Source organism: Cricetulus griseus, chromosome 6 (genome assembly GCF_003668045.3).
Source record: "Cricetulus griseus strain 17A/GY chromosome 6, alternate assembly CriGri-PICRH-1.0, whole genome shotgun sequence".
NCBI classification, from domain to species: domain Eukaryota; kingdom Metazoa; phylum Chordata; class Mammalia; order Rodentia; family Cricetidae; genus Cricetulus; species Cricetulus griseus.
Genome location: NC_048599.1, coordinates 417623 through 437859, shown reverse-complemented (window position 1 = coordinate 437859; position 20237 = coordinate 417623). Strand labels below are relative to the sequence as shown.

Here is a 20237-nt window from a genome sequence, read left to right as displayed (position 1 = left end):
TGGTTCCGCCTACTAATAGTGAAATCGCTAGCCATACCAGGGAATCCCCCAACTAGCCAGAACCCTCTCAATGGTACAGAAAATTCCGGTTTTGCCCTCAGGATTGAGTTGTCGGACACTGACTTTCGCTAACCTGTGAAACTGACAGGTCTATTTACTGGGAAACAAAGACGCGACTCGTAGCGGACCCGGTTCCCCTGCGCGCCCCGTGCGCTCCGAGCGCCGCGTCTTATCTGCGCTCCCCTCTCCGCCGCACCGGGAGGGCCCTGCACCCCAGTTCAGTCCAAGATTAAAATGAAAATCTAAAACGACCGGCGTTCAGCTTCTGGGGAGACAATGACCCCTAAGACCCCCCCAGGGCCCACCTCCCGCAGTTCCGACTCTTGGCAAACTCAGCGCGGGCGGGTCCGGGTGCGGCTCCGCTGCGCGGGCGGGGGACGCACAGGGCGACGCGGGCGGGGGGCACAGGGACGCCCCCGGGGCTGTCTCTTGGGGCCAGGCGTTGACGCAGCAGAAATTACTAGCTGGAAAATTCCCCTTTCGGAGGTGAGGAAGAGGGACCCCGGCGGTCGCAGTGGCTGCCGGAGGTGCCACGGGGCCAAGGGTTCGGACAGCTCCGCGCCGCGGCCGCCTCTGAGATCAGCCCCGCGGGGACCTGCCGCGCCGCCCCGCCCACGCCACTCGGGCCGTGGCCCCACCGGCCTGGGTCTCCGTCCGCGTTGTCCCCGGACGCCATCGCCCCCAGGAGGGCGCCCCCGCGAGGCGGGACGGGGCGGGGCCGGTGGCAGGGCGGGGGCGCGCCCTGGCTCACAGCAGCCAGGGCTGCAGCTGTCCGGCCCCCACCCGGCCGGGGCTCCGGCTCCGGCCAGGGCTTCGGCCCCGGCCCCGGCGTGGTGCGCCAGCCCGGCCGCGCGGACAATGAAGCTGGCGCAGCTTACCTGTGACCCCATGGGGCGCCGGCGCGGGCGGGCGCCGTGGCCGCGGACCGGTGTTCGCGCGGCCACCGGTGAGCGCTACGTCCGGGAGGGTCCGAGCTGCGCGCTCGCCCTGGTGGCTCGGTCCGCCCGCCCGTCCGTTCGTCCGTCCGTCAGGCCGGCGCGCGCCCCGCGCTGCTTCAGCTCCGCGGCCCCGCGCGCCCCGCCCGCGGACCCTGACCCCGCCCCCGGCGCGCGCCCGGCCGCCGCTGATTGGCCCGCGCTGCGCCCTGGCCTCGGCCACCGCCCCAGTCCCGCCCCCGCCCCGCGCTGCCGGCCCCGCCCCCCGCTCCGGCGGCAGGGCGCAGCGGACTGGCCGGGGCCGAGTAGCCGCCGGTGCTCCGGCAGCCCACCGCCCCCACCCCCGCGGGGCCGGACAGCGGAAGTGCGGGCTGGAGCTCGCTGGGCATTGTGGGAAGCCCCCTCCCATGGGCTTGCGAGTGGCAAGGAATGGGGTCCGTGGGTCCGACGCTCCCGCCCTGCGGGATCGCGCAGCCGGAGACCACCTGATGGGAGAGGTGGGCTGGACAAGGGCACCGCAGCAGGGTCGGGTTGGCGCACCCCGCGTTGTCTGGGGACGCACGAGACCCAGGGTCATGGCTGTCTCCGAACCCCGAGGAGCCGTCGCCGTACGCGCGTCTCCCAAACTTAGCGACTTCCAGGCGCGCCATGGCGGTTCGGCGGGCCTCATGCTGAGCGGAGAAAACGCGCTCTAGGGGCGCGGTGCCCAGGAGGAGCTGGTCACTGTGTGCACCCCCGCCATCCGGGGACCTGGGCGCTCTCGCAGAGAAGCGCGCGTTGAAAAGGGGGCCACGTGGCGGTGCCTGCAAGCGATACTCATATTTGGCCAACTAGGAGCATTGGCTGCCGCACGTCGGTCTTGTCATCCAACTGCCGGTGAGGGCGTGGGGCTCAGACAAGGGGCGAGAACCCTGTCTTGGCCCGCAGCTCCCAGCCAGCCAGTGATCGCATCTGGATTCCGGTAGAGCTAGGGATGGGTCTCCTCACCCCGCCCCCAGTGGTGCGGTGCCTCGCGTCCCTTCTTGCCTCCTGCGTCCTCGAGTCGCTGGGGAGCTGGAGCCGGCAGCGTACATTCCTCACTGGCATGCGCGGGGGGTTAAAGGCCACCACACTCCCTCCTGGGCACAGCGGAGGAAGGGAGGTGAGCCTGTAGCTGGCCAGGGGCGTAGGGGAGTTGAGCCCTGCTGGGCCAACCAATCGCGATTCGCTTTGGCCTGTCCGCGCCCTGCCTCCTCAAGGGGCCAGCGCCCGCGGAATTCCTCTGGAAGTGGGAGGTGCCCGCCTTGATGGAGGATTTCTCATGTTGTGTGAGGAGGCATTCACCGGAGGCAGTGGGAGGGCTGACTGGAGGGGATTCTCCTTGAGTGAGCAACGGCGAGCAGTCAGAGATGAAAGCCTGGGATACTCCCTCACACTTTGTTGGCTCCAAGAGATGGCTGTGCACATGCCTTGCCCACCCCTCACCAGGCATCTAGGCTGGCACTCATGGCCCAGGTGTCCCTAGCCTCGTTCTTTCTGTTGGGGGACCCTCTTGGCACAACTGGTCTGAAGCAATCCTCCCCTCCTCCGCACACACCTCCCACACACTCCTGCCAACCTCCATGTGCCTATCCTTGGAGAAATAGGGCTGGCACAGTTCTGGCATAGTGCTCCTGACCTCCAGGAGGGTCCAACTATGTACACCTCCCTCTGAGGGGACAAAGAGAACTAGCTGTAGATAGTCCTTTAGACCATCCCCTTCTCGATTTGGTCTCTGTTGCAGCCCATGAAGGAAGTAAAGCATGAGGAGACCTCTACAGTCACTCTCCCTCAGAGAGAGCTCCAGTTTCTCCCAAGGTAGCTAGGCACCCAAGCCATCATTCAAGGAGGACCGTGTTTGATGTTACAATGTCTGTTTTCCATGCAGAGCAATAGAAGAGCCTTGTCCATGAACACAATGGGGCTCCGTCATGGATCAAGAAACCCATAAAGAACCAAGCCTGTGTCTAACACTAACAGGCCCACTCCATATGCCAAAAAGGTTACTCATCTTCCTAAGAAGTCTTCTTGAATTCTGAAACGAGCCAGGGCAAAATAGATACCGCGTTCTCTAATACTCATACACACTCTTGCACCTCCACCCCAGCAGCTCTACCAGTGACTGAACCAAGAACCCTGTCTTTTCTGCACCAAAAGCCAACAGCAGGACACTGAGCCTAAACATAAAGACAATACAGCTTGTAGACAGATTTGAAAAACAATCCCCCTGAGATGAGACAGGCCCACCCTGTCTCTACACTATCACTGTTCTGCAAGCTAATAAGCCCCATAATTGTTTTAAAACTCAAACAGCAGCAACTGCAACTTCTTGGCAGATATGAGGGTAAAGGAAGTCATAGCTGAGCTGGCCCAGGCATCTTGATGTGTCTGCTTTGATGTGTTACTGTTACCAGCATGGCTCAGGAACTCACACCAGGTGGCCGGCCTTAGAGATGGCTCTCGAGGATGAACAGATATGTTGGCCTCAGTTGCACTCTGACCATGGCATTCAGCATCCATAGCAAGGGTCAGTCAAGATTCCATGAAGATAGGCATGATCCTTACTGTCAACAGTGAATAGAAAATCATGTGAACAGACAAATGTTCAGAATTCTGCAGCCACATGGGTCCATGTTTCTGTTGAGGTCATTGCATAGTACCCCCAGGAGCTGGAGAGATGGCTCAGTGTTTAATAACAGCATTTGCTTAATGCTCTTCCATAGGACTCATTTGGTTCTCATTCAGCATCCATGTTGGGTGGCTCACAACTGCCTACAATCCCAGTTCCAGGAGATCTAACACCCTCTTCTGGCCTTGATAGACAGCCAGCTGCACGAGTGCGCACACACACACAACACACACATTAAAAAGAAAAGTGGAGTCAGGTGTAGTGGCATACACCTTTAATCCCAGTACTTGGGAGGCAGAAGCAGATTAATATCTCCACGTTTAAGAGCAACCTGGTCTACAAAATGAGATCCAGTCCATTCAATAAAATCCTATCTTAAAAAACAAAAACAGCAGTCGGGTGTTGGTGGCACACGCCCTTAATCCCAGCACTCGGGAGGCAGAGGCAGGCAGATCTCTGTGAGTTCGAGGCCAGCCTGGTCTCCAGAGCGAGTGCCAGGACAGCCTCCAAAGCTATACAGAGAAACCCTGTCTGGAAAAATAAACAAATAAACAATAACAGCAATCAAAACCTCACCCCCAGTTATCTGTATGAGCATGTCAGGAGATCATCAAGGAACATACCAAACCCCTGAAGGGAATTAGCAGCAACAGACCACACATTCTGGGTGCCAGACAAAGGGCACAGAAGCTGATCAAGCCATGAAGGTGCTTCTTCTACCCCAGGTACCTGGAACACCACAATAGCCATTAAGAGTGCCATGAGGACCAGGTGGAGGCGGTGCACACCTTTAGTCCCAGCACTCTGGAGGCAAAAACATGTGGATCTCTGTGAGTTTGAGGCCAGCCTGGTCTACAGAGCAAGTTCCAGGACAGGCTCTAAAGCTACAGAGAAACCTGGGGTGGGGGTGGGGGTGGGGGCCATGTGGCTGACCAAACCCAACATCTTCTGTAAACCTTCGAGAACCCCATGTGCCACTTGCTTTGCTGGTACCCTGCCCTCCACCAACATACCATGTGGCTCTCAAAGGGCTCTCAAACAAGAAGGGGTCCAACCTCAGGCAAGTACTGTGAAACAATAGAGAAATCAGGGACTTACTTGCATTTAGCCTCAGGGTTTGCTTTGTAAGTAATAGCCTGGGAGGAGCTTTGGAACCGAAAATTCCAGAACAGCAAATATCCCTAGTAGAGGTGTCACCCCACCTACCCTGTCATTGCTAGACATCCTCCCCCAAGGCACCGTTTCCTCATCTACCCCCAGCTAGGTTTTCTGTAGCTGTCTTTGTCTCAGTCACTGGTCAGAGAGACTGCCTGTTTATCCTCCAGCCACTGGTGTTGCTCAGTCGTCCCCATGGCAACAGCCCTGGGAGTCCTGCCCCCTTCCAGAACCTGTCCCTGCCCTCTCCAGGACTCTGCTGGAAGTCCCTATCTAGAGAGGCCAAGAGCAGGGAGGAAAGAAAGGCTACTCCTGTGGTTTGGGGATACTGGGCTGCCCAGGGAACCGCCCAACACACATCATCCTGGTCCCATAGTGTAACTGAAGCCTGTCTTAATCTGCAGCAAAGATCAATCCATGGCCATGGGAGGGGCTCCTCACCCAGGCTTTTGTAATGTGGGCTTCCTGGGCATAGCTTGGCCAGGTCTAGAGCCATCTGGACCTGCCCTCCTGTCCAGGCCTCTGAAAGACTGTCCTCCAGAACTGCTCCAGGCCAGAGGCTACCTGCCAATCCCATGGCTGCCCCACCCCAACTGTCCTCCAGGCTTGTGCCCCTGCCAAGCCCCAACTGCCACTCCAGCTGCTATTGCCAACTGTCGCCCCATCTCCATTCCAAGTGCTCCCTCACCCCCAACTGTCCTTCCAAAGTACCATAGCCAACTGGCAGCTCCTTGCTGTCTAAGCCTTGCCTCCCACCTACCAGCTATGGGCCCAGGGCTTAGCATTCCAGAGTTCCCTGCATTTCCAACCATACTGGAAGGAGCAAAGCCATACCTGCTGTGTTCCTGGCTCATGGTGGGCTGTGAGAAGGAGAGGTACTGAGCCTCAAGATGAAGGGCTGCCCAGGGGCCAGGCCTCAACAAACCAAGGAGAAGAGACAGTGAAAGAACAGAGCAGAAGCAGAGGATATGTCAGCCAGCACCCTTTGCTAGACTTAGCACAGAGGCAAGAAGCAGCCACAGTGCCCAGTCAGAACCAAGTATATACTTTGGGTAGAGGCAGACCTTACCAGGCTGTGGGGTAGAGCTGGACCCTGACACAGTGTTTTCCTCTGAGAGTTTCTAAGCAGCTTATCCCTGAGAAGGTCCTGGCATAGGTCAGGAACAGATCTGCTCCCACCATACCCTCAGGTGCCCACCAGCCTTCCACACTAAAGGTGTACCCTGTTCCCAGGTCTCAGCTGATGTCCTGGGCCCACCCTAGACTGTCTCTTAAGAGTAGATTTTCCCAGACTAGTTCTAGATATTTCTCCAGCTCCCAGCTATGGTCTTCTTTCCCCTTCTGCATCCCCAAAGCCCCTTCTCCACTTTTATCCAATAGTCTCCGTGACATGTCACTTGTATAAAGGAATACTTGCCTCATCCAACCACATTTAGAAGCCTTGGTACTTTCCGGGGTCCGGCCTGTATAAGTCACACTCTACAAAGGCCATCTATTCCAGGCTGATGTCTTTGGGGCTGTAATCGAAACCAGCCCCGGGTCCAACCCTGAGTGGGAGAGTGTGGACCTGGGGAAGCTAATTACCCAGTGGCATTAAGGACGAGACACAGATATCTTGTCATTTCAGGAGGGCTCTCAGCCCATGCTGGAGTCCACGGTTTATTCAGGCACCCTCTTAAATAGCTTTCCAATCATGGGGGTGATATCAGAAGACATCTATTATCATATATAAAGCTGATACCAAATATTTCCTTTAATCCTAGAGGCACCTGTAAAACTGCATATCCTCGCCAGCCTCTCACCAGTCCCTAAGCACATATACAAGCCCTCAGAATAGGTGTACTGGGTACTCAGTCTTTCCCTGAACCTACTTGACAGGTTGCAGTCCTGGCTATGCCAGGACACCAGGCCTTGGGGGAGAAACTGTTGTTGCCCTCACTGGTACAAGTCTGGGGCTGTAATTCCACCTTAGTAACTCAGAACAGACAATGAGGACTGGGCCTTAGTCCCAGCTTTAAAGCCATGGTTCCCCAGAGGCTACAGCCTTCAAGGTTCACATTGCACAGGCTGGTGATAGCTCTACAGATAGCACCACAAGTGAAAAGGGACACCTGTTATGATAAGGCTTGAGGGGAACCTTGCATGGGGGACGTTGGCAAATTCCATGGCAGATGAGGTTGACCAAGGCGGGGGTGGGGGGGTGGGGTGGAGGGGTGGGGGGTGGGGTGGGAGGGGACGGGACAGGGACGACAAACACGCCAGGCAGACAGAGGTTAAGTGAGAAGTTTTATTAGAAAGGGGAGGGAAGGGGAAAGGAAAGAGAAAAGAGGTAAAGAGACAGAGACAGAGAGGGGACAGAAGAGAAGAGGGAGACAGGAAAAGTCCTGTCTGCCTCAGGGGAGCATCAGGAAAGAGAGAATGGAAAGAGATCATAAGTGGGCATGGGGGGTGTCTGTCTTCATGCAGACTAGTAGTCATGGAACCCTGGGCTGACCAGGGTACTGCCTGAGTGCATTCTGCCAAGTGACAGGGGCAGGCCAGCATAATGCCTGAATCCTTACAACACCTGGCTCTAACTTGGTATCCCATTTGGGAGTTCCCAGGTCTACCAGCCTGAGACAAGCTAGGGTAAGAAAAACTGTTGTGTCAGACTAGTACTAGAAGGAAGGAAAAGGCTGCATATTCTATGAGTACTTACTATGTGCCCAGCATCTCTCCATATGGTGTTCCCATTTGGGGCTGCAGAGATAGTTCAGTTGGTAAAGTGCTTGATATGCTAGCAGGAGGACCTGAGTTCAATCTTCAGCACTCACACAACGAGCTGAAGTGCAGTGACACCTGTGTGTCTGTAATCCCAGGGCTGGAAAGGTAAAGACAGATAGATGCTGGCGCTAGTTGGATAGCTAGCATATCTAGCCTATGTTGGCCTATTCAGAAGCCCAGATTCCAATAAGAGACCTTATCTTGAAAATAAAATAAAAGGATGGACAGCTCCTAAAGAGCTCTTGCCTCCTAGTGGTTCACAACTGCCTTCATGTTACCAGGTGACCACAAATGCTGTGAGATTGTTTTAAATAAGCACACTGAGCTGCAGTTCCAGAGTATCAGACATCCTCTTCTGGCCTCTTTGTCACTGTATGCATGTAGTGCACTTACATTTAAAAATTAATAATAAATTTTAAAAGTTAAAAGATCTCAGTTATGTTTTGTGACTTTCACCATGGCATACCATGACCAGAGCCAGAAGGTAACAGATGGTGATGGTGCAGCCCACTGTACCCTACACAGCAGCATATGAACTCTGGGCTTTGGAATACTTGTAAAATAGATCTCAAATCCAGATGTGGTTGTGTGAGGGTTGCATTATTGGCTCTGATGAGTACATGGATCTCATATTAGATGATGTAAGAGATTCATTCTAAAACAAAGTCAAGAAAACAACTGGGCCAGATCATGCTAAAAGGAAATAATATTACTCTGCATCAAAGGTTTCCAACTAGAAGTGGTCAAGGACAGGAGACATTGAGAAGGCAGTAAAGTATTTTTGAAGGTATCTTCTGCCAGATGAGGTGGCGCACACCTGTCATCACAGCTACTGGGAAGTCTGAGACAGGAGGATCTCTTGAGTCCTGGAGTTCTAGGCTGTAGTGTGCTGTGCAGATCAGGTGTTTGCATTAAGTTCAGCATCAATATGATGACCTCCCAGAAGCCAGGACCACCAGGTTGTCTAAGGAAGAGCAAACGGAGCATGTCAAAACTCTCATGCTGATCGGTAGTGGGATTGTGCCTGTGAATGGCCACTGTACTCCAGACTGGGCAACATAGCAAGGACACAAACCCAAAAACACACACACTCTTTTAGACACTCACCCAGACACATTAATCCCAGCATTTGACAGACAGAGGTAGGCAAATCTTTGAGGCCAACCTAGTCTACAGAGTGATTTCCAGGACAGCCAGAGCTATACAGAGAAACCCTGTCTTAAAAAACAAAACAAAAACAAATAATAATAAAGGTGTCTTATGCTGGGAGCAGACTGAAACATTTATATTGTATATTATTGTATTTATATTGTATATTATTGGGTGACAATAAATGCTGTGAGATTGTTTTTGTTTTAAAAAAAATCTCAGCCCATCGGTGGTGGTGCATGCCTTTAATCCAGCAGAGACAGGTGAGTTCGAGACCAGCCTGGTCTACAGCGTGGGTGCCAGGACAGGCTCCAAAGCTACCGAGAGAAATGCTGTCTCAAAAAAAAAAAAAAAAAGAAAAAGAAAAGAAAAGGAGCTGGAGAGATGGCTCAGTGTTTAAAAGCACTGGCTGCTCTTCCAAAAGACCTGAGTTCAAGTCCCAGCAACCACGGCAGCTCACAGCTGTCTATAACTCCATTTCCAGCAGATCTGGCATCCTCACATAAACATATATGCAGGAAAATCATCAATGCACATAAAATAAAAATAAATAAATTATTAAAAAAGAAAAACCCCCAAGAAATAATAATCTTGGGCTGGGGAGATGGCTGGGATGTTGAGAGCCCTGGGAGCTCTCCCAGAGAACTGGGGTTCTATTCCCAGAACCCACATGGTGGATCACAGCTGTCTGTAGCTCCAGTTTCAGGGGATCTGGCACCTTCAAACAGTTATACATACAGGAAAAACACCAATGCACATAAGATATAAATCTTAAAAAAAAAAAAAAAGCCAGGCATTGGTGGCACACGCCTTTAATCCCAGCACTCGGGAGGCAGAGGCAGGTGGATCTCTGTGAGTTCAAGGCCAGCCTGGTGTCCAAAGCAAGTGCCAGGATAGGCTCCAAAGCTACACAGAGAAACCCTGTCTCAAAAAACCAAAAAAAAAAAAGTAAAAGAAATAAAACACAAGGTAACACCTCAGCTATTTTATGTATACTGGCATTGACATGTACAATGTCTCTTTTTTCCAGGGCAGTGGTCTGGGTCAACATCAATCTGTCCTGCCATCTTCATCAAGTTTTATGGGCCTTTACCTACACCTTTTTGGGTTTTTTGTTTGTTTGGTTTTGGTTTTTTGGCTTCTCCCCCGTCTCCTCCTCCTATTCTTCTGGGATAGCATCTTACTGTATAGGCCTCTGGTTTGTTTTTTGAGACAGGGTCTCACTTGTAACCCAGGCTGGCTTAGAACTCACTGCATAGCCCAAGCTGTTCTCCGACTTCCAGCCTCCTGAGTGATTGTTCACAGATGGTCATCCCTGTTGGCTGTATACACATAGGTGCACTTACCTGTCTCAATGAACCCAATGCCAAGTCCAATCTGGACCTTGGCCCTTCAAAAGGTCTTTCCTTGAGGGGCTCCATGTTAAGAGGCAGACAAACCTTTGAGCTGAATCTCAGAACAGCATAGCATGCATCTCTGCAGGGATTGGAGGACTGTGAGCTACTTTCTATTAGGCCTGGTTCTGTAGATGAACGGGGATTGGAAGCACTCACCTCAAGCCAAGCAGGGAATTTCTTCAGTGGACTGAGCCACACGTGAGTACTGGATGGCTGGTGATGAGGCCCACTAGGATCATGTAGGGTGAGCCAGGTTCTGACTATAGCCAAGATGAGGTTTCTGTAGAATACCAGTAAGACTTTTGAACAAGAGATACAATCTAATTATAACTCATCAGAGGAACTTAAGGGAATAGGACTGATGTAGCCTTGAATTAGAAGAAGTAAGGGACAAAGGGAAAGCCAGAGGATGTGCTTGCCTTTCCACATGGCAGTGGGTGACAGATGACTGTTCTTTGAACTGGAAGCCAAGAAGGTGCAGATGTAGGACCCACAGCAGGCCAGGCTTAAAGGAGAGAAACCAGGACTGCAAGGTCTGCAGGAACAAGTTTAGGAGGAAACAACAGGAGTGGCACTGACATTAATCACTTAACTCCCAGGGATGCAGAGAATTGAGGTCAAAAGAAGCCATACAGCAGTTAGGTAACCTATGGTCCTTCTCCCTCTTTCCAACCTATATTTTCAGAGCAGAACATTGTCTTTGGATGACTTTGGCCCTCATTGAGTTTCCACATTCTGCCCCCACAGAATGGAATTGTAGGGCCCTGGTCTAGACTGCAGCATGATCAAGACATTGACCCACAGCAGATAATGATCTTTAGGATCCCTATCAAGATACAGCAAAATACTACCTGGGCATAGTGGTACACATTTTTTTTTTCTGAGGCAGGGTTTCTTTTTGTAGCCTTGGCTGTCTGTCTTAGAATTCACTCTGTAAACCAGGCTGGCCTCGAATTCAAGAGATCCGCCTGCCTCTGCCTCCCAAGTGATGGGATTAAAGGAGTGCACTACCACCTCCTGACCCTGATCCAGTCTTAAACAGCTCGTACAAAGGTGATTTCAGCACCTAGGATCACACGCCTTCAATTCCAGCACTGGGGAGGTAGAGACAGGAATGATATGGCTGGGTGGAGAAAGGAATATGAGGAGGAGGAGACAGGATCTGAGAGCTTTTTGCCTCTGAGGATTCATGGAGACAGGATTGCCATTCAGCTAGATAGAGATAAGATCTACTGGCTTGTCTGCTTTGCTTCTCTGATCTTCAGCTTGAAGCTTGAACCCCAATATCTGTCTCTGAATCTTTAATCTGAGCATTCAGGAAGCAGAGGCAGAAGCAGGAGGATCTGTGTGAGTTCAGCCAAATCAGCCTGGTTTACATAGCAAGTTCCAGCTGAAACAGAGCTACAGAGTACCTGGTTTAAAAAAAAAATTATTTTTTACCAGGCATTGGTGGCACACGCCTTTAATCCCACAACTCAGGAGGCAGAAGCAGGTGGATCTCTGTGAGTTCAAAGCCAGCCTGATTTACAGCGTGAGTTACAAGACAGTCTCCAAAGCAATACAGAGAAGCCCTGTCTTGAACCCCCCCCCCAAAAAAATTATTTTTCATCTGTAGCTCGACAGATAGCCTAGTAGTTAAGAATACTTCCTGCTTTTCCAGAGGACCACAGTTCAATTCCCAGCACCCATTTCAGGTGGCTCACAACTGCCTGTAACTCCAGCTCCAGAGATCCCTTGCTTTATTCTGGCCTCCTTGGATATCTGAACACATGTGGTTGCAGACACATATACACATAAATAAAAATAAATTAACAGTAAAAACCCTAGCCAGATGACCTCCAGTTGTGGCCATGTGGGAACAAATCACTCTTGTCTCATTTCTCTGCTGCATAGTTTTAGGCTGAAGCTTCATTGTCCCTGCAGTGTCAACATATTTCAGGAGGTCCCAAAGCTCAGAACCTAGAATCTGTTCCTGGTCAGCACAATCTGAAGGAAGCAGAAAACATCTGAGATAAAAGTGAAAGACCCTTCCTTCCTTCCGTGTTCTCGAGTAGAACACCACCTCCCCAGGCTGGCTCAAATCAGCTCCTTCCATCTTCCTCACAACCAGTCTTCTAGATACATGAATCCTAGCTGGGCACCTGACTTTGAATTTAAGAGGGTGCCAGGTCATTCTCTGTTTACCAGACCAGTTGTACCCTTTACCAATTGCCCCACCTGCCACTCCCAACCCCTACACTATTTGGGATATCTTTGCTATCCCCTCAACCCCAAAGGCCTTTCTTGCTCCTGCCCCTTGGTGACTCTCAGCTGTTCCAGAAAATACCCCAAACTTGGTTGCTAGCCACCAAGATAAAGTCCTGCCCGGCTTCCCTTGATATTTTGTTCATTCCCCTTCCTGTTTCCCTTGGTCCCTACGACCTGATACTCCACAGCCATCCTAGCCAAAGTTAGAGTCACTCCACATGGTGTTAGATGGTCACAGTCTGTACCTGCAAATCTTTATCATCTTATTAGCATCATTGTCATAGGAGAGTTGACAAACCATACACCTCAGGTGTCTGAGGGGTAGGAGAACTAGGGAGGAGATACTGAGAATGGGCTGAGATTTGGGAGGATGTTTTCAGTCTTAGATAGCTGATAGACATTTCCTTCCTGTTAAGATTTGGGCTCGGGCTGGAGAGATGGCTCAGAGGTTAAGAGCACTGACTGACTGCTCTTCCAGAGGTCCTGAGTTCAATTCCCAGCAACCACATGGTGGCTCACAACCATCCGTTATTAGATCTGGTGCCCTCTTCTGGTGTGCATATATACATGAAGCAGAATGTTGTATACATAATAAATAAAATCTTTAAAAAAAAAAAAAAGATTTGGGCTCAAAATTGTCCTGGTTGCTTTGAGAGGCCCAAAGGCTGTGGGACCTTTGGAGGAGGCTATATTGCAGACCCAGACTTTGCTGTTCCTGAGACCTGCATGCTATATGGCAGAGAGCAATATCTGAGGGTTTCCTCTGTGGGCCTTTGCCATCATCAGGTCCAACCCAGGATGAGCTCATATCCTGGGGAACCCAAAACTGGGGGCTAGAAGGGGCTGGAGCCTTGGCCAAAGCCTTATGGGAGAGCAGAGGTCCTGCCCTTGGTTAAGCAGCACATGCAAGCAGCCTCCCCACCTTGTTTGGTCTCCCTCTGCTTCACTGTCCCAAATCCAGTTGGCCTAGGTGGTCAGAGTTCCCCTTTCCTGGAGCCTTATGGAGTACTGCCCTTCTACTGGGATGGAATATCAAAAGCCAGGCTCCCTGACCTCAGCCCCAGGTGGCAGGCTCCATTTCCTCCTCCCTGGGGATCCTGGTGCCGGGGTGGAGGCTGGAGTCCTTATCAGACCACAGGTTTTCCTGAGGAAGGAAGGCTGGGTGTGTATTCCAGGACAGGCGCCTCTCTGGGTGTGCCTAGGCCAGCAAAGAGGGACATATGCTCTGCCATTCCTCCTGGAGTGAAGATAGCTTCTCCTTGGGAAACTCAGGACCACAAAGACAAAGCAGTCCACATTCTGGAGATCAGAAGCCTGGGAGCAGAGGCACACATTCCCTGAAATCTCTGACAATGTCAGCACCATCAGAGAAGAGCCTACAGCAGCCCCACCAGATGCTCAGAGGGTCTTGTAACCTGTTCAGCTGAAGAGATATGCATGGTTGGGTTCACCAAACCACATCCATGACATGAACAAAACCACAGAAGAATAGCACCATCCTCTTATGGGTGCTGAACAAGATGCCTTCAGCTTTTGGGCATTTATCAAGCTATATCCTTAGAATATGCATACCTTCCTATAGGCATATGATATATAAGCTACACACGGGGTGGGGGTTGTATCTAAGAAGCCCTCCATAGATCCTTCCAGGGGGAAGAATGTTCCCTGAGGACTGCTTGTCTTGTGTCCTGACTGGGCCAGCCCCTGAGGCTACCTTTCTCTCTTCAGGGAACTCACAGGACCCTCTTAGAGGGAATAAATCCAGGGAGGGAAAGGGTGCCCTAGGAGAAATCATGGTTTGGAGCAGAGCCTGGCTGGCCAGGCTGACCACCAATGATGCCTCTGCCTTGCTAGGCGAGGCTCATGAGCAGCCCCCTCCTTCCGCTACTTTAGGGTAGAAGGATTAAACTGTATGGATAGGACCAGCAGATGTTGAGCCCACCTCACTAATGTGGGCAACTGGCCAGGGAGCGTTGGCGTGAGACAAGGGAACTGCCTGCCTCACCCACTAGAGGTTGCCCCTCCCTCCTCCCTCAGGGTCTGATCTCAGCAGCCTCTACCCCTTCCGCTTCCAGAGGCCCAGGGGCTATTTTTAACTTGGCTGAGCTGCCAGAGTAGAAGGTGGACCAAGCCCTAGGGGGAGGGCCCAGGAGAAAGGGCCTAGCAGTTGCTGTCCAGCCCCCACCCTCTAGAGGTCCAGGCATCCTAGGGGCACTGGTCATTCTTAACCTTACAGGAGAAATAGTATTCCATTCACTACCAGAGTTACAAAGGAAGGCCACACAGAAACTGAGGTTCAGAGATACACTTGAGACACACATCAAATGCACACATCTACTGTACCAAAATTCATACTTATTCTCTCTCCTCTCTCCTCAGTGTGTATGTGCGTGCGTGCGTGCGTGCGTGCGTGCGTGCGTGCGTGCGTGTGTGTGTGTGTGTGTGTGTGTGTGTGTGTGTGTGTGTGTGTGTGCTGTTGTGGAATGTAAGGACTAGATGCTGAAGTAAAGGAGAGAACTGCTTGGCCCAATTTGTCCTTCTTCACAATTACCAGCCCAAAAAGGATACTCCAGGTTCACAACACTCTCCTCACCCTGGAAACACCTTCTGATTCACAATTCCACAAGAAACAGGCTTCCCAGGAATCTGAGCTGAGCTGAGCTCAAAGGCATCTTCCAAAACCCTCATTCTCAGTCCCCACAGAAAGGACAGGAAACTCAGGATGGACTAGAAGGGCAAGAGTAGTATTCTCCTTGTCCCCTCCCTTTTCCCTGTTCCCATCCTTCCCTCCCAGCCTTTGCTTCATAGCAGCTGTCCCTGACCCAGAAGAGAACTGGAGTCTGATCTGCAGTTCTGTTGTGATCCTAGGGGCTGTAATGGAGGCCTCATTCACTTCATCAGGTCTAGAGGGAAGAGGCAGCAGGAGAAATTGCCCTCCACCCTCTCGGCCCCTCTCCACTCTTGGGCGGCTCCTGGGAGGAATAAGGGTGGGGAAATGGGGGAGGACAGGACATCCTCTTGGCAGGACATAGGACAACAGGCCGGAGGTTCCCAGACCCTGTCAGGGCCATAGGGGGAAAGGTCACTAGGTCCTAGGACTCACCAGGAGTGCCTCAACAGCCAGGCTGTTGCTCACTACACCTGGCCTACTAGGACTTGTGAGAGCCCCTGTTTTCCTCCTAGGACCTGAGAGAACCAACTTCGCTACCAGGACTCACAGAATCTGTGAGAGTTTCCATCCCATATCAGAGTCCACGGAAGCTACTCTACCCTCTTAGCCTCCTAGCTGTGCTTCACACTTGGCATAGCACCCACTTGCTATCTATGGGCACCGCTGCATGTCTGACTTAACTCTAAGTGGGAAATGGCACCTGTGAGCACGTTGGCATAGAGCTCAAGTCTGGATTTGCCTGTTCCCCTTACTAAGAGGGTCACCATGTGACCTAGGGTCTCTGCCCCAGGGATCCATGCACAAGACATGCTCTACAAGTGAGAAGGAAAACAGCAAGGAAAAGAAACCCTTTGTTGGGGATCTGGTAGGACTGCTCCAAAACTTTGTCAAACTTTGTCTCCACTTCTTACCTTTATGTCTTTCTTCCCTTTCTCATGGTTCCACTTCAAATTTTTTTAAATCTCTTAAAAATATTGAGACTGGCCAGGCAGTGGTGGTGCATGCCTTTAATCCCAGCACTCCAGAGGTAGAGGCAGGCGGATCTCTGTGAGTTCGAGACCAGTCTGGTCTACAAGAGCTAGTTCCAGGACAGCCTTCAAAGTTACAGAGAAACCCTGCCTCAAAAAAAAAAAAAAAAAAAAAAAAAAAAAAAAAAAAAAAAGAGACTGGGGAGATGGCTCCATTTTTAAGAGTATTGGTTGTGAGCTGGTCAGTAGTGGTGCACACCTTTAATCCCAGCACTCAGGAGGTCTACAGAGTGAGTTCCAGGACAGCCAAGAATACACAGTGAAATCCTGACTTGGTTTGCTCTTCCAGAGGACCAGGGTTCAATTCTCAGCACCTACACGTGACTCAAAACTGTCTGTAACTCCAGTCCCAAAGGATTCAAAGCCCTATTCTGGCCTCTGAGAGCACTGCATGAAGATGATACCTGGAGATGCATACTGACAAAATACTCAGATACATAAAATAATTTTTAAAATATTTTAACAACAACAAAAAAGCCAGGTGGTAGTGGTGTACGCCTTTAATCCCAGCCCTGGGGAGGCAGAGGGAGATTGATCCCTGAATTCAAGGCCAGCCTGGTCTACAGAGTGAGGTTTTTTTTTTTTTTTAAGATTTATTTATTTGCCGGGCGTTGGTGGTGCATGCCTTTAGTCCCAGCACTCGGGAGGCAGAGGCAGGCCGATCTCTGTGAGTTCGAGACCAGCCTGGTCTATAAGAGCTAGTTCCAGGACAGCCTCCAAAGCCACAGAGAAACCCTGTCTCAAAAAAACAGAACAAAAAAAGATTTATTTGTTTATTTAGTGTACACTGGGACTTTTGCCTGCATGTATGTTTGTATGAGGGCGTCAGATCTCCTGAAGCTGGAGTTACAGATAATTATGAGCTGCCATGTGGGTGCTGGATATTGAACTGGGTCCTTTGGAAGAGCAGCCAGTACCCTTAACCACTGAGTCATCTCTCCAGCCTCCCAGAGTGAGTTTCAGGACAGCTAGGGCTGCACAGAGAAACCATGTCTCAAATATATAAGTGTGTGTGTGTGTGTGTGTGTGTGTGTGTGTATGTGTATGTACATATATTTTTTTTTACTTATTTTATGTGCATGTGCCTGAGTATATTTATACATACTCTACATGTGTACAAGAGTCCATGGCAGCCAGAAAAAGGCATTGGAGCCGAGCATTGGTGGCACAAGCCTTTAATCCCAGCACATGGGAGGCAGAGGCAGGCAGATGTCTGTGAGTTCCAGGTCAGCCTGGTCTACAGAGCAAGTGCCAGGATAGGCTCCAAAGCTACACAGAGAAACCCTGTCTCAAAAAAACAAAGAGAGGGAGAGAGACAGAGACAGAGACAAAGACAGAAACAGAGAAAGGCATTGGATCCTCTGAACAGTTTTGAACCATCACTAGGTGCTTGGAACTGAACCCAGGTCCTCTGAGACATTTCTCTAGACCCACCTCCAATTTTTACATCTTTTCAAAAAATTAATCTCTATTAAAATCTAATTTGTACATATGATAGTCACCCATATTAAGTACAGCACAAATGAATTTTAACAAATTCATGACTATGCCCTCTTGTCATGAATGCCATGGTTCTAAGATTTCATGTAAACAGAATCATGCCTTTTGTATGGTAGTGGTGAAAGGTTCAGGCATTATGGTGGCCTGGCCCCGTTACCTGGCAGAATCTACTCAGGCAGAATCCTGGTCAGCCCAGTGTTCCATGGGAACTAAGTCTGCACACAGGTGTAAAGGACCCCTTTAAAAGACAGACCACTACCCACTTACACGCTCTCTCCTTTCTCCCTTCTCTCTCTTCTCCTACTCTACTCTAATGCCCTCTTTGCTCTCTTCTACTCTCACGACCTCTTCTCTTACGTTCTCTTGCTCTCTTGCCCTCTCTCTCTTCTCTTCCTCACTTCTCTCTCTTGCCTTCCTCTCTCTCCCACTCTCCCCCTCCCCCACCTGGAATAAACTATGGTTAATGTAGCTCTCATTCTCACATCTCATCTTGCACCTCTCTTTTATATTTTTAAACTTTTACTAAAGAACAACAAATGGTATGTATGTGGGAGTGGTCATGGTAGTGGTGGTGGTGGTGGTGGTGGTGGTGTGTGTGTGTGTTGCTTCAAGTAGTACTTGGGATTAAATCTAAGATCTATGCCCTCCAGGTAAGTGCTCTACCACTTAGATACATCCTAAACTCTCTTATTATTTCCTTGAGAGAGGGCTTCACCTAGTTGACCAAACTGTCCTTGAATTCACTCTGTAGCCAAAGCAGACCTTGAACTTTAATCCTTTTGCCTTAGCCTCCTCAGGAGTTGGAATTACAGACCTGTGACACCAGCCTTGGCTCCATATGTGGTATTCTATACATGGCTGTTTCACTTAGCATAAAATCTCTGAGATGCTTTTCTTCCCATTGTATAGAAGCATCCAGCTTGTTTATTGGTCACCAGTAGATGGATAATTGGGTTTTCCTAGTTTCAAGACATTATGATTCATGCTATGAACATCTGAGGACAAGTCTGTATAAACATGTTTAATTTCTTTTTGATAGACTCTGGAACAGAAGCTGGGTATGTTGCTCAGGGGTAGAGTGCTTGCCTAGTATGTTCTAAGTTCTGGCCTCAATACTCAGCTCTGCAAAACAACAAAAACAAAAGTAAAAAAGACTGGTGTTGTTCTATGTTCTGTATCGTGTTTTCTAAACTTTTTATATATTTGATTTTGGTTTCCCATTATCAGTTGTAGACCTCTAGAGGTGGAGATCTTACTTCTGTTTCTCATTGTCTTAATCTGGCTGTTTCTGTGATAAAAGATTTACCAAAATCAACTTGGGGAGGAAAGAGTTTATTTCACCATATAGTTTATAGTCCATCATGAAGGGAAGTCAGGATAAGAACTCAAGGCAGGAACCTGGAGGGAGTGAACTGAAGCAGAGGCCATGGAGGAACACTGCTTCCTGGCTTGTGCACTCCTCTCTCTCTCTCTCTCTCTCTCTCTCTCTCTCTCTCTCTCTCTCTCTCTCTCTCTCTCTCTCTCTCTCTTTGTGCCCTACAGACTCCCCTATAGGCCAGTCTGATGAAGGCATTTTTTTCAGTATAGTTCCCTTCTCCCAGATGACACTGGCTGTGTCAAGTGGACATAAAAAGCTAACCAACATACTCACTGATAGAAACAGAGAACTGAACTAAAGCACATCTCTTGACCAAAAGAATATTCTTGAATGGATAAACTAATGAATGAATGGTGGATTTGGGTCCTATCAAGGGGGTGGAAGCAATAAAAGTGATGCTGATGTTAGGAATGGGGCAGATGAAAACAATGTTCGCCTAAGACCGCTGGAAAACATAGGTATTATAATTCACAACAGTAGCAAAATTAGTTATGAAGTAACAACGAAAATAATTTTATCCTCTCAGGCCCATGGCACCAGCAAGATAGGCAAGTGTCATGGTCTCCATACTGCCAGGAAGCTCTGCAGTCACCGACGGGACCAGAAGTGGCATGATAAACAATACAAGAAAGCCCACTTGGGCACAGCCTGAAGGCCAATCCTTTCTGAGGTGCCTCTCATGCAAAAGGAATTGTGCTGGAAAAAGTAGGGGTTGAAGCCAAACAGCCAAATTCTGCTCTCTGGAAGTGTGTCAGGGTGCAGCTCATCAAGAACGACAAGAAAATCACAGCTTTCATGCCCAGTGATGGCTGCCTGAACTTCATTGAGGAAAACGATGAAGTTCTGGTTGCTGGGTTTGGTCGAAAAGGTCATGCTGTAGGTGATATTCCTGGAGTCTGCCTTAAGATTGTTAAAGGAGCCAATTTGTCCCTTTTGGCCCTGTACAAAGGCAAAAAGGAGAGATCAAGATCCTAAATTTTGACAATGGAAGAACAGTAATAAATTTTTATATTCTGAAAAAAAAGAAAAGAAACTAATTTTATGGTTTGGGTCATCACACCATGAAGAGCCGTATTAAGGAGTCACAGAATTAGGGAAGTTGAGTGATGGGGGATGTCCTTCTCTATATGTGCTTCTCTTATTGGTTGATGAGTAAAACACTGTTTGGCCAATAGAGGCAGGAAGATAGGTGGAATTAGGAAACGAGAATTCTGGGAAAGATATATGGAGAGAGACCTCAAGGAGACGCCATGTAGAGACCAGGAGGATAGGATGTGTCAGGCGTTCTCTAGTAAGATAAGGCCATG

The 20237-nt window shown here is 50.1% G+C and overlaps 1 protein-coding gene and 1 pseudogene across 1 annotated transcript; both read left to right on the top strand.

The window, feature by feature from the left end:
• The first annotated feature begins 8017 nt into the window (after window positions 1-8017).
• On the top strand, window positions 8018-8334 carry LOC113830733 (annotated as a pseudogene).
• A 7486-nt stretch (window positions 8335-15820) lies between these two features.
• Window positions 15821-19905, top strand: LOC107977927 (40S ribosomal protein S23-like). Its single transcript, XM_035446534.1, is given in 3 exon segments — window positions 15821-15889; window positions 19457-19574; window positions 19577-19905. Coding segments are annotated over 3 exon segments (516 nt in total).
• The last annotated feature ends 332 nt before the right edge of the window (window positions 19906-20237 follow it).